This window comes from Opisthocomus hoazin, chromosome 3, assembly GCF_030867145.1.
Source record: "Opisthocomus hoazin isolate bOpiHoa1 chromosome 3, bOpiHoa1.hap1, whole genome shotgun sequence".
Taxonomy (NCBI): domain Eukaryota; kingdom Metazoa; phylum Chordata; class Aves; order Opisthocomiformes; family Opisthocomidae; genus Opisthocomus; species Opisthocomus hoazin.
The window spans coordinates 19,263,350-19,278,663 of NC_134416.1; the positions used below are offsets into that span (position 1 = coordinate 19,263,350).

At 36.8% G+C, this 15,314-nt stretch overlaps 1 protein-coding gene across 4 annotated transcripts in view; it reads left to right on the forward strand.

Moving 5' to 3' along the window:
• Nucleotides 1-15,314, forward strand: part of CSMD3 (CUB and Sushi multiple domains 3) — a 767,725-nt gene that overhangs the window by 460,604 nt on the left and 291,807 nt on the right. For all 4 annotated transcript variants that reach the window (XM_075415663.1, XM_075415665.1, XM_075415666.1 and 1 more), the window contains 3 exons: nt 830-1,017; nt 3,266-3,454; nt 14,109-14,225. In XM_075415663.1, coding sequence (XP_075271778.1) covers nt 830-1,017; nt 3,266-3,454; nt 14,109-14,225 — 494 coding nt within the window. The remainder of the gene's footprint in view (nt 1-829; nt 1,018-3,265; nt 3,455-14,108; nt 14,226-15,314) is intronic.

Genomic DNA, 15,314 nt, shown 5'->3' on the forward strand with positions numbered 1-15,314 from the left:
ATTACTTTATTTCTGCGCTTTTTTCCCATATTATTTCATAGGAGTGGGACAAGGATTAAAGAAAACATGTTTTGGGGGTTTAATTTGGCTTCTCATATTTCATCAGACTTGTTTAGAACATTAGGCTCAGACTGATGGGATATAAATACTGAAATACAGAGTTCTTCAGTATACATGCTGCCTGTAAACAGACATTATAGTGGTTTATAAATAGAACTTCAAATATTTTTTTGCCATAACTTCTGCTACTGCTTTGGGCTGAGACTGAAGTGGCACAAAGCCACAGGAGTCTCAGAGAAGACTTAAATAATTCTATTCCTGCTAATAGATGATTACGAGGGTAGACTCTCAGAATATGATTCTTTGATAATATAAAGTACCTTGAAGATATTTGTGCCAAATGGAACGGACATAATGAAAGAATGCTTCAACACATCCTCTATATAATTTACTTAAATTTTCCAAAAAGAAAAATAATTTTGTCCTATAAAGTAATATATAAAAGTAATATTAATCTTTGCCAATAGATGATGTGTTTCTGGCTTTTGTTTCCTGGAATACAAATCAGCTCCAGAATTTTAAACTTATTTTTCATCTTACTAAGGCACTAACCTAAAATTTGGTTATTGTAATAGTTATATAGGATAGTTATATATGATAATTAATACTATAATATTGATTTCATAAAATAGATATGTGGATAAATAATTCAAATAATATGATCAGAAAAGGAGGATAGTTTTAAAATATGGTTTACTTTGTATGTGTTTATTGTATTTATTTTAACTGCTTCTTATATTTTTGCCTCTGTGTGTTTCCTCAATTCCAGATTTCAGACAGAACTCAATTATGATGTTTTGGAAGTTCATGATGGACCAAACTTATTGTCTCCACTTCTGGGATCTTATAATGGTACACAAGTCCCACAATTCCTGTTTAGCAGTAGCAATTTTATTTATCTTCTCTTTACAACTGACAACAGTCGTTCTAATAATGGATTCAAGATTCACTACGAAAGTAAGTCTTTCAGAATTCTGTGAGTTGATTTCCCCATCAATGCTTATCCTAGTCATAAATACATAAACATGCGCAGGTGTCATCTTTGGTAAATTCCTGTTATTTCTCAAACTGAGAAAGATGTAGTGATGTTAAATTGCAAAAGGGATGACCAGTGGTTTCACTTAGAATTTAGTATTATTGATGTAATGTATCGTACTTTAAGAATCACAAGATGAGAATGGGAAGCAAATGCTTTGCTTCTAGATGTTGCTTTTATGTCTCTTTATTCTTATCCTTTGTACAATGCATTTTTGTGTGCATAAAACTGCATGAGATGAGGTAGATTGTGAAAATCTAAGTAAATACATGAACTACTGTCCATTTCTCTCAACATCTGTTTCTGTCTATCCTTTTCTGTTTCATACTCCACTTGTTGGAACTACCACCAAGCAATTTTCAGATGTTCTTAAATTTTACGTTATTTTTGGCAATTTTCCCTACTCCTGACCACTAGTGATAAGGATACTAAATGTAATACATGTGGAGATGACCTTGCCAGACAAAATTTGGGCTGATTTAAACTCCCCTATATGTCAAGTTCCAGCTGTTTGTTGCAAAAATTGTATTACTATTCCAAAATTCATTACTGTCCCAGACTTCACCCACATGCATCCATTTGTATCATATTCTACATTGTGAAGAAGTGATGATTTTATTAAATTCTCATCCTTTCTGAAGTTTGAAGGATGGCTATACTTACACATCAGGAAAACTAGATTAATATTGCCAGCAGAACCACTAAATTCTTAAAATAATTGGCTAAATGAATAATGTTAAATGGTAGAAATTACACTTTGGGAAAGAAAACAGCAAAAAGAGGAAAGCTGCACTTATTACAAACATCCTTATGTCAAACCATTTCGTTTAAGTAAAGCTGGAAAAGAAATCTGAAATGTCATTAAAATGAATTCTTTAATTTCATTGTAAAATCCCGTTCTAAAATTGATCTCCACTCCACAGTTCTCTTTACAATAGTGAAGAATGAAAATTAAATTTATACTAACAGAGAACGTTGAAAACATATATCTTTACTATTTTTACACAAAATAAACCATTTTCAATAGTTTTACTACTTAACGTCTTCTGTTTATTTACAGACATCTAGTATTAGTTGTATTTTTGCCTAATTCTTACTGGTTCATTGTCTTATATTATCTAGTACAACCCAATTCTGGTTCCTCTTTTCTGGATGATAATAATGATTAACGGTGCTCCATTGTAATAGGCTGCCCAAGGAAGTGGTGGAGTCACCATGCCTGGAGGTGTTCAAAAAATGTGTGGATATGGCACTTCAGGACATGCTTTAGCAGGCATAGTGGTGTTGGGTTGACAGTTGGACTTGAAGATCTTAGAGGTCTTTTCCAACCTTAACGATTCTATGATTCTATGATTCAATGATTCAGCATTTCTCATTTCAAATATCCTTTTGAAAGCTGAAGTCTTTTACATGTTCTTATTTTCTATGCCAATTCTTTCTTTTCATACTCAATTTCTTTGTGAGGAAGGATATGTCATGGCTTTTGTGTAGAAATAAAAGTAATAAAACCTATAGAAAATTTTATACTGAATACTACTACTTCTAATTGCTAACTTCAGTAATATTCCTAGGGTTTTTTGTTTCTTTCTTTGTTTTGCCCTGATTCTTTTATAATGAAGTCAAATTTCTCACTGGGAAATAATTTAAACGGTTTAAGTTTTTAGCGCACATTAAAATTCTCTTTATAAAGTCAGCTTTTCTTTACTCCTTTTTCTGCTACTTTTTATCTTTTCAGTTTCTCACATTTAGATATGAGAACTATATATGCAAATAATTGATCTATGTAAATATTTCAAGGATAAATATCAAAAGAAATAAAAAGCATTTTAGCTTGGATAACAAATTTGATCAGTCAAAAATAAAATCGGAATTTTGAATGATCATCAAAGCTTTTCAACATCAGCATCAAGGACAAAATCAATTAATGTTACTGAGATTGGCTCAAACTAAATAACCTGTAAATCATGTGATGTTTTTCTCCGCAACAGTGGCAGAATGCAATTCATTATCCATAACTTCTTACAATGGTAACACAGAGAAACATAGTGCAAGGATAATTCACGGAAAATATGTGAAAATGAAGCCTTCACCCTCACTCACAGCACAGTGAGTTACTGAAATTAATAAAAAAACTCTTCTTTTTTTTTCTCTTTTTTTTTTTTAAATTAGGTGTTACTGTTAATACTTACTCTTGCTTGGATCCTGGCATACCAGTGCATGGACGTCGTTATGGACATGACTTCTCTATAGGTTCCACTGTCTCATTCAGTTGTGATCCAGGTTATAGGCTGAGTCATGAGGAGCCTTTGCTATGTGAAAAAAACCACTGGTGGAGTCACCCACTCCCAACTTGTGATGGTAAGGATGAATGGATAAAATACAAAGTAGCTTAAAATATATACATTTTGCCAAAATGTTGGTAGTCAAAATGAGTTAAAAGTTGGAGTTTGTAAAACCTTCATTTTTGAGGTAAAAAATAATAATTAGAGGAAATAAATGTTATATACCTCAGTAGGATGTTATATTTAGTAATAAAAGTAGAGAATAATAAATAATTTTTTAAATCAGCAGATAATTGAAGTTATGTCTATATGAATATATATGTTACTGTGAGCTAATTGATTGCCAATTAGCTTAAGGCATGCAAAGTTAATGTATATCTGCTTCTAAAGCACTTACTACAAGCTACAAAGGTGTGTTGTCATATGAAACATGATGTGGTTTATTTATACCTGACTGAAAAGCTGCATTTTCTCCCATTTCATGTTGATCACTGTGTTCCTAACTTGTTAACAGAACTTGACACCCTTCAATAACCATTGGTTATAGCCACATTATACCTGATGATTAAGTGTACAATTGTTAAACCAGACAAAAATGGTATTGAGTAAAGTCACATTTTTTAGAGTCTCCAACATATCATTAAAAAAGTCTGCCTGAAAAATTATTTACTAGTTTTAGTCACCATTCTTAATTTTAATCCATTTTCCAGGTTAGGGTGATATCATTTATATTTAATATTGAGAAAGCATATTGTAATGTTTATTGAGTTGTGAATTTGGAATGTTTTCCTCTCAGAATAATTTTTTTCCTTTGAGCATAGCACACGCTTTTCTAATGATAAAACTGTTATCAGGAATAATGTAGCCGCTTAGTTCTAGAGTAGTATTTAACAACAAAAAAAATACTCCTGAACTTTTATGAGCTACATGATGCACATGGTAGTATATTTTGCTAAAACAGTTCTTAGTGTCTTAGGATACTCAGAAAGAAAAAGCTGAGTTTGAATGAAGACTAAAAAAGCTCACTGAATCACGTGTGACAGTTCTTAGTGTCTTAGGATACTCAGAAAGAAAAAGCTGAGTTTGAATGAAGACTAAAAAAGCTCACTGAATCACGTGTGATTTATCATATGGAAATATATTCATTTTCACTGTATTTCTTTCTTTATGAAATGGTAGGGGTTTTCTCAACCTTCAGCTTATCTTGGTAACATACGCTTTGGGTTTTATATTTCAATAGGTTGAACATAACAGTATATGATGATACTCAAAATTTGTGGTGGTAGACAGAGGCATGAACTTTCCTGAAATTCACACTCTGCAGTTCAGCAAGTCCATTTCCTAAAGGATTCTGCTGTTTAGTCAGGTTCTTGTAATGAAGAATTGAAGGGTTCCTACAGCTCATGATCAAGGGGACTATATTTTGCTGAACAGGCCATAAACATAAGACGTGTTCTCTTACGGAGACAGGCACTAGATGCTAACCATCTAAAACAAACACCATAGACATACTGCCTATGAATACTGTGCTCTGCTGCGAAATAAGCGTACATATTGTGATAAATTTCTTCCTCAAGACGCTGAACTAGGAGGTAATTCATTAAGTAAATGAGACTTTTTTTTTTCTCCACAGCACATTACTAAATGGCAATTGTCCACTGAATAAATATGCTCTAAAGTCAGGACTGAGTACATTTATTCTAGTAAATTTAATCACTTCATGGCTAAACTCATTTTAATTTCATTGCTGAAATTTTTCTCTGGTGGAATGTTTTTAAATAGGATCCAGAGCCCTTGCACCCCCAGGGAAAAAGAGGCATTTGTTAAATGGGCTGTTCTTCACATAAACTTTGAGATGGGTTTATATTTATTATGCCACTAATAAACACATTGGTCACTGTTCCTGCTCATTCAATAAATTACTCTGACCTTTTCTGAGGAGCAGAGTTCTTTCTTGATTTTTTTTTTTGATAATTGCATCTCTTTTTGATAATTATATCATGTAGTGACATGTAGACAGACCACGATAATTGTGCAGACAGATCGTGACAACTCATGAGTGTGTTTGGCAGGATGAGAAGGGTTTAGAAAAGGAAAAAATTTAGACCTTTTAGAAACAGTTTTTCGTCAAAGTAGAAGATCACGCTGACAGCAATTCTATTCTTTGAAGGAGTGTAAACTAATTTTTTCATGAGGTGTTTGGATGTTACACAGATAAGCATCACAAAAACCTTATCGGGGAAGTCACTTTCGTTATGTACAGCAACATGCCTTAGCAAAACACTTTTTTATTTCTTTTCAAAAGAGGTGGCACTGATCAAGGCCTAGACTTCGCAATATTTTTTCCTTCTTTGTTTCATGGGTTAACAGCTTTTTTATCCACACAGACCAGAGAAATACAGCCAATATAACTGTGTACCTTTATTTATTTTGAAATAGTCCATCTGAAGATGGACAGGCCAACAAGGAGAGGCGGTGGAGTTGCTCTATATGTGAGGGAGCAACTGGAATGTATTGAGCTTGGCCTGGGGGCAAATGAGGAACAAGTCGAAAGCTTGTGGGTTAGAATTAAGGGACAGGCTCATAAGGGTGACCTTGCGGTGGGTGTGTACTACAGGCCACCTGACCAGCAGGAGGAAGTTGATGAGGCCTTCTACAGGCAGCTGCAAGCAGCCTCACAATCACAGGCCCTGGTTCTCATGGGGGACTTCAACCACCCTGACATCAGCTGGGAAGACCATACAGCTAGGCAGGCGCAATCCAGGAGGTTCCTACAGAGCATCGATGATAACTTTCTGATGCAAGTGGTGGAGGAACCAACAAGGAAAGGCGCTCTGCTCGACCTTGTATTAACAAACAAGGAGGGACTGGTGGAGGATGTGAAGGTCGGAGGTAGACTCGGCTGCAGTGACCATGAAATGGTGGAGTTGAGGATCCTGCATGGACGAAAGAGGGCGACAAGAAGGATCAAAACCTTGGACCTCAGCAGGGCTAAATTTGGCCTCTTCAAGGAGCTACTGGGAGGAATCCCGTGGGCCAGGGCTCTCGAAGGCAGAGGGGTCCAAGAGTGCTTGTCGCTGTGTAAACTTCACTTCCTCCATGCTCAGGAGTGGTGCATCCCCCTGAGAAAGAAATCGAGCAAATGAGGCAGGAGACCTGCATGGTTAAACAAGGAGCTTCCAGTGGAGACCAGGCGGAAGAGAAAGGTCCATGGAATGTGGAAAGAGGGGCAGACCACTTGGGAAGAGTACAGGAATGTAGTCAGAGCGTTCAGGGATGCGACGAGGAAGGCCAAAGCCCAACCGGAATTGACGCTGTCAAGGGATGTCAAAAACAACAAGAAGGGCTTCTTCAACTACATCAGCAGCAAACTGAAGGCTAGGGACAATGTGGGGCCGCTGCTGAATGAGTGGGTGTCCTGGTGACGGAGGATGCAGAGAAGGCAGAGCTAATGAATGCCTTCTTTGCTTCAGTCTTCAGTGCCAAGGCAGGCCCTCAGGAATCCCAGGCCCTGGAGGTAAGAGAGGAAGCCCACAGAGAGGATGACTTTCCCTTGGTCGAGGAGGACTGTGTGAGGGATCGCTTAAGCGATCTGGACGTCCACAAATCCATGGGCCCCGATGGAATGCACCCACGAGTGCTGAGGGAGCCGGCGGATGTCATTGCTGAGCCACTCTCCATCATCTTTGAGAGGTCCTAGAGGAGAGGAGAAGTGCCCGAGGACTGGAGAAAGGCCAATGTCACTCCAATCTTCAAAAAGGGCAAGAAGGAGGACCCAGGGAACTACAGGCTGGTCAGCCTCACCTCCATCCCAGGAAAGGTGAAGAAGCAGCTTATCCTGGAGGTCATCATCAAGGAAGTAGAGGAAAAGAAGGTTATCAGGAGTAGTCAGCATGGATTCACCAAGGGGAAATCATGCCTGACCAATCTGATAGCTTTCTACGATGACATGACTGGCTGGGTAGATGAAGGGAGAGCCGTGGATGTTGTCTACCTCGACTTCAGCAAGGCTTTCGACGCAGTCTCCCATGATATCCTCCTAGGGAAGCTCAGGAAGTGTGGGCTGGATGAGTGCTCAGTGAAGTGGATTGAGAACTGGCTGAATGGCAGAACTCAGAGGGTTGTCATCAGCGGTGCTGTGTCTAGTTGGAGGCTGGTAACCAGTGGTGTCCCCCAGGGGTCAGTACTGGGCCCAGCCTTGTTTAACTTCTTCATCAACGACCTGGATGAAGAGTTAGAATGTCCCCTCAGCAAGTTTGCTGATGACACCAAACTGGGAGGAGTGGTAGATACACCAGCAGGCTGTGCTGCCATTCAGCGTGACCTGGACAGGCTGGAAAGCTGGGCAGAGAGGAACCTGATGAGGTTCAACAAGGGCAAGTGCAGGGTCCTGCACCTGGGGAGGAACAACCCCATGCACCAGTACAGGCTTGGGGTGGACCTGCTGGAGAGCAGCTCTGTGGAGAGGGACCTGGGAGTGCTGGTGGACGACAGGTTAACCATGAGCCAGCAGTGTGCCCTGGCTGCCAAGAAGGCCAATGGCATTCTGGGGTGCATTAGGAGGAGTGGGACCAGCAGGACGAGGGAGGTTCTCCTTCCCCTCTACACTGCCCTGGTGAGGCTTCATCTGAAGTACTGTGTCCAGTTCTGGGCTCCCCAATTCAAGAAAAATGAAGAGCTACTGGAGAGAGTTCAGTGGAGGGCTACAAGGATGGTGAGGGGATTGGAGCATCTCTGCTACGAGGAGAGGCTGAGGGAGCTGGGCTTGTTCAGCCTGAAGAAGAGAAGGCTGCGAGGGGACCTTATAAATGCTTATAAATATCTGAAGGGTGGGTGTCAGGAGGATGGGGCCAAGCTCTTTTCAGTGGTGCCCAGCGACAGGACAAGGGGCAATGGGCACAAACTGAGGCATAGGAAGTTCCATGTGAACATGAGGAAGAACTTCTTCTCTCTGAGGGTGACGGAGCCCTGGAACAGGCTGCCCAGGGAGGTTGTGGAGTCTCCTTCTCTGGAGATATTCAAGACCCGCCTGGACAAGATCCTGTGCAGTCTACTGTAGGTGACCCTGCTTTTGCGGCAGGGTTGGACTAGATGACCCACAGAGGTCCCTTCCAATCCCTACCATTCTGTAATTTTTCATTACATGGGACACGTTACCTAAGAAATAAACCCTACAAATAAATAACAACCATTCTTTTCAAACGAGAATATGTACAGACCTTCATGAAATAGTCATACTTAAGAGAGAGAAAATAGTTGTGCTTGAGTTTGCTTGGAAAATATTACTTACATGTATTACATTAGTACCGTTCCTATCTCACGTTTACATATGATTCACTGGGTACCTGTGAATATATATATCTGGACACCCTTGAATTTTTTTGGCTATAATCTCCTCCCAGTGCTTAACAAATAGGACAAAATTTGTCTTATCATGTCCTTTCTATATGACTGTTGTAATAGAATTTCCTTTTAAGTTTTGAATATATGTGAGAAAACCTATTCTACCCACTATAGAAATTATTGCATTAATCACATTAACATGACTGGAAAATTCATGTAAAAGTGAGATACCTAATTAAGAGTGTAAAGTGCTTTATATCCACTTCATCATAACTTGAAATGGAATGCTTATATATTTTTTATTCCTTATTTGAACGAAGAATAAATATTGTCATTCCACTTGATTTTCATTTATTTAAGAAAACTAATAAATAGCAAGAAAAATGTTCAAGCAAAATAGAAAATATTTAATGTTTGTATCGAAAACACCTAGAAGTCCAAAGAAATTGGCAGATATTTCTGCATTATCATGATGAACCTATGTATGAAATATGGCAGAGGAGTTATGTCAAAGAGTTTTCAATTATTTGTATTTACAGCAAGCTGACCTTACTGAAAAAAGTAACTTTCTTTTCTGAAATCTTCTGTTCTTCTTGCTTTTATTTTCTCTTTTTTGAGACAATTGAGAAACATCATTGCATGTTAGTTTCTGAGTTGTGATTGGGCACTTATGTCTAGTCTCTTGAAAAATCTTTGTATATAAAAATGGTAGGTGATATACTTTGGAAACACGGAAAATGTTGTTAATTTCCCAGATATCTTCAGTCAGGCTACAAAGTGACAATGATACGGCTTTTTTTTTACGGCATTGCTAGTCAACACCGTATGTAGAAATATATAGATACATGTATTTCTATATATATGCGTTATTTTCTCTTGCTTTACTGAAATAATAAATACATTGTCTTCATAGTTTTCTGTCCTTCTGAGATATGGTGACCCCTTTCTTCTCACATCCAATTTTCTTGATAATTTCATGTTATTGATAGATCCTTCACAACTCTGAGACTGACTTGTGTTACATCAAAGTAAAATAGTTTAAAATAGGTAGTAAACCTTATTCAAAGACCTCAGATGACAGAGAACATAAATAGAGGTTGTCAAGTTTTATTTCATGGTATAAAAAGCAAAATTTAAGAGGTAAGAGACTTTTCGGTGAAGAAGTATGAAGGTAACTATGCAGACTGACCTCTGCAGGAAGAGATTACACTGACTGACTTCGGCAGTAAAATATAAATACATGAAAAATAGAACACAGGAAATGTGAAAAAAAAGCGGAAAAAAAAACATCTATGCGCAAAAATGTCACCTTCCTTGTTTATTAGCCACTGCCACAATGTGAAGTGTCCTAGCAATATGTTTGTGTAACTCAGCTGCTGTAACAAGACAGGTAAGTACTTGCAATTGGTGATACTGTTGTCATAAAGATGGGGAACGTATTTAGAAGTGGTTAAGGAAATCTGTCTCATCTATGTAATCCAAAGTCAGAGATACTAATGTGCTTTGCCAGCCTTCCAAAGTGAGTCCCCAAGAGGGAAAAGAACATAATGACAGTTTAACAGAAGAAAAGCTGGTAAAAATGAACCATAGATAAATTTATGGCAGAAAGTATGAGTTTTTTTCTAGTATTGGAAGATCGATTTTCTTTAACAGTTTTGTAGTAGCATGAAATATGGCTTGCCTGAAATGGAATTAGATATTTTTATGAACGACACAAGTACTTTCATTACAGCTATTCATGTATTTCAGGGATGAAGCACGGCATGCATGTCTCCAATTGAGACATGAGTAGCCTGAATAAAGGTTCTAAAATTGTTTGGGCCAGAAATTATTTTCAAAATATGCAGGGCCAGTTTCTAAGCTAGGCTTGCTTGTTGTCACTCTTCCTTGTGACTGATCATGTTACTGAGCAAAACGAATGCACTTGTGATCATTTACAACAAAAGAAAGTAAAAGTAATCAACCCAACACTGTAAGGATTTATTTCACCTAAACAACTGGCTTATCCACTGAACTCCACTATTAAATATTAATCTTCATTCACAGTTATCCAAAACTTACTTCTTAAGCGGTCACATCATTTCTGATCACCACAGTGCTGTAGAGGTATTTTGTACTGCACATCCAGGCACTGATCGGTATTTCTTACAGTCCCTTCTATATTTTGTTGTCTTGTTTTTCATTCTCTTTGTTTTTTGTTCTCTGTATTTTTTTTAATTTTGTTTCTCACTATTCTGAAAACAAAGTAATGGAGGGGAAAAAATTAGACATCTTTTGATTCAGCGTCTCTGTTTGCATAACAAAGAAATTAGTAATTAACGTGCTAGCAACACAATATTCCATTTTCCACATTAGAACACCACACTGATGTTTCGGTATTTTTCTTATATATTCATTCTACTTTTAGTTTGTCCTAGCCTCTGCCTCTGTATAACCAGATAAAGTGAAAGAAAGGTTCCTTGTAGAATCTGGAAAAATGTGCAGTTTATCTTCTGCTGTTTTTATTTTCTTGTGTTTCTGTTTTACTTTGCACTCTGAAAAAGAGTCAGATACTGGTAGTGATATTATATGCTTGGGCTGTTTGCCATCTTATCAGGACCACTGCACATTTTGTATTTCAGATCTGTCAACTTGGCTTTGTTTTGTAAAGTACTTGATGCCATTTTTTGCCATCTGCTAGCCTTCATAGAGTTACACTGAGTGCCTGATAGCATGCCATAGATGTTTTGTCACCACTTGCATTCTTGAACAGCTTTCCAAACACCCTCCGTAAAATACATTATTTATTTGGGTTGTTTCCCATGATTATTAAAACTGATTGCATTTTCTTATTTGCTAGGGCTGACCTAAGATATGGACAAAGTAGGTAGTTACCATCAGAAGTTCCAATAACATGCTGTCATAGCCCTGATTCTGTTTTACTAATACCTAAATATAATAAGATTAGGAGATAAGTGGACAGCAGTTACCTTCATTGTCTCTTCATCAGAGAATCAAGGAAGAAAATTAGTATGCTGGGAGATTATTCCTCTGTGGCAACAATTATGAGATTGGGCAGTTGTGATCCTAGAATGTTCTATTTCAGCCTATGGTACTGGATCTGCAAATTTCCAGGTTACAACTAGGTTAAAAAGACTAGAAAATTGTCAAGAGAAATAGCACACACAAAGAAATCATGAGGTTACCCAGTCAAATATAAATGTTTAAAACAGAAATGTGGGTAGTTAGAACAATCAAATTTAGCTAGGCAAAACAGGGTGATCTTCATCCTAGGTTAAAGGATGGTGCCATTTCTGCTTTGCAAGAAAACAGTAATTTTTGTTATATTTGTTTTTATTCAGTGCCCTAAAGACAGTGATGCCATGCAATGCAGTAATCCCATTATGAAAAACTATTGACCTTTATGAAAACATTCCACGGTGCTACTGAAATATCTGAAAAATGCATGTATTTCCTTGAGACAAATGTCTACTTAGGTACAGGGTGAGACGGAAGGTACATTCTGGATATTCTCTTGATTCACTGTATGGCTTGTCCTCAAATCAGTTTTGAGTGTACTTCTACAAACAGAAAATCATGACTAATCAATATTTTCATTCTCAAATAAAGAACATTAATAACAAAAGCTATAACTTGCATTATTTACCCCATCAACGTGTAGCAGAAATTTTCGGAAGTAGAATAAATAGCAAGGTATAGTGGAATAAATGGCACGATGTAACAAGTTACTCAGAACACCTTTTTCCTGAAGAGGTATGAAGACGACGTTTGAGCACTCTTTGTATGTTGAAAGGCCAAACTTCACTTACATTTACGATCCAAACTGTTGAGTGCTAGGTTGGCAGCTGCTGCTTACGTTTGCAGGAGTAGGAGCAGGTTAAACCAGCAAGTGCAAGTAGGGCAGAATCACTCGGAAAGAGATACTGCTTCTCCAGCCTGTGACAGGCTCCTTCCCTTACCCTCGCTTGTATGGTAGCAGGCTGGGAAGCACAGACCTGAGCAATAGTTGAGCAACGCCTTATACAAGAGGAAGAGGGTTTGATAATTCTATTGATTGGAATTGCAGACAAGCAACTGCCATTTACCTGTCTCCCAAACTGCCTTTCAACAGCTTTAGCGTGTGCTAAAGAGAAAATCTTATTGTTAAAAATGAGAATGCTGAATACTGTCTTAGGTTAAGGTTCAGACTCAGAGAAGCTATAGTTAATACCAATAAAAATTCTGAAAAGACACTGGCTGAGAGCTTGATTACTTAGGCTGAAAAGGGAGAGTTTGTGTTAATTACTTTGGAAGAGTAATTCCTGCTCATATTAAGAACTGCAATCAATTTTCCTAAAACAGTCCATATTATTTTATTTAAATTGGGTGGCAGTAACATAGTTCACTGTTTCTTTGTATCCTGGAACATTTCTACAAAATAAATTTGGTATTGCATATACTGAGGCTAAAAAGAATAAAAGGAATAGATGTTTTTAATCTTGAAGCAAAAAAAATAAAAGTAGGAATACTCATTTGTTTTATGATATATGCTCTTCTGGGATAATCTATATTCAGAGAACTATGATGTAATAACTGCTTGGTATGGAGTTTTAATCACTCTTATTGATAAAATTTAATTCTAAAGTATAACAGCCTCTTCACTACTAAAAATACTCAATTAATTTAGTATTTCAAAAGCTCTGCAAAGGAAAAATCACCATTAAAATGTAATGGTGAATTGTGCTATTTATGCCAGTGTTGCAAGATTTTATTTTTGTATTTTGTATTAATTCAAGCTGTAATTTAATTTTTATATTGTTCAATTACTGACTACTTTTACAAAGTCACTATTGATACTGTAGAAAGACATATTCTTCTTTTGCAATTGTCATTATCAATCACATGCATTATAGATATGGATGCATATCTAAAAACTAGATACAAGAAAGGAAGTCACGCTTCCCTGTAATAATATTTTCAGTCAGTAATTCTTCAATATCGAGATTCACTCTATTCTATTTTAACTCTCCAGCCTTACCTTCTGGCTAAAGTTATACTGTTTGGCTCTGTGTCTTCTTCTGCCTTCATCTTCCTGCTGAACTTGTGACTTTCAGAGTGTCAAGAAAATGTGGAAAAACAGCTAAGGAAACTCACTTTTCATTTTCTTAGTACCTATTGCAAAACATGCTAATTATTTATTAATTATATTTCTTTTCATAGAGTGTACAAATGGGCTGTAGTTATATGTGGAATTGCTGACTCATTTAACCAACTATTTATAAGTCGCTTTAAAGCCAGAAGTTTTTCACTTTTTTTTTAAAACTTTAAGAACTTTATAAATTTATATTTTCTCTCATCTCTATGTTTTATATTAATTATTTTGATATTATTTTCTTTGTTATTTGTAGCTTTATGTGGCGGAGATGTTAGAGGACCTAGTGGAACAATTCTGTCCCCTGGGTATCCTGATCTGTATCCAAATTCGCTGAATTGTACGTGGACTGTGGATGTTACCCATGGAAAAGGTAAATAAATCCTCTTCTTTTTTTCCACCTATTTTGTTTATTAATATGTAAGCCCAGTATTCTCAGCTATACATTTAGATCTAGGTTTGCAGCAACAAACTAGGAACTGTATTAATGCTTTTCGGGTTTGTTTATTTTTATTGTAATAATTCTTAGCATTCCAGATGTGGACTAGGCCCTAATGCTTTCCACAGAGCAGAAAGGCCCTAAAAGTTTATGTGTACATTAATTCATGCAAGTGAAACAGGATGAATGTTTTTTTCTGTGTTGAGGAGGAAATGCCATACCTTAGAGAAAGATTAGCTGGAAGTAGTCATTGATATTTAGACTTGGTTTCAACAGAAGAATCTGAAGTGACAACTTAAGTGAAGATGTTATTCATGTTATGGCATAGAAAAGGAATGAAGTTAATGAGAGAGGCGTTTCTTAAAAGATTGCTCATTATGATAAATTTTACATTATGACTAACTGTTGACAAGGAAATGTAAGAAAGAGAAGTCTTATTATTTTGAAGAAAAGAAACTGTTTCAGATTACTGAGACATATTTTCAGTGTGGCAGCACATAAATGACAGTTTAATATGCCTTTATGTATTGAATAAATAATACAGTTTAGAAATAAATGTAGAAAGAAAAATAATAAATAATGGAACCCAGTAAGAGAGAAAATTTAGAGAGGTAAAAAAGAATTCTAGAATGACTGATCACAGAAGCTGAGAAACAGGACACTTATAAGAAAAGGATGTTTATTTGTTGAAGGGAGATTTCAGGACAAAGATGTAATATTGATTTTAACTTTTCTCTGAGAAAGGATTTTAGTAAGAGTTATTTCAAGGAAATACAAGACACAGAAGAGAGGTTAGAAAATGCTTAGAACACAAGTAGAATTTGGCAATTCCAGGTAGCAAGATCTCCTTGAAATAATGTGTCCTACTTGATTTCAGGTGAAAGGTTTTGGGACTAGATGAGAAGAGACAGTCAAACTTTTGTTGGTATTTTGTTTTTAAGTATGGGAGTGACTGCGTAGTATTCTTGTACTATCAGTGGAAAGAGCTAGGGAAGCATAAGAATTTAATGTTAGAGGAAGGAA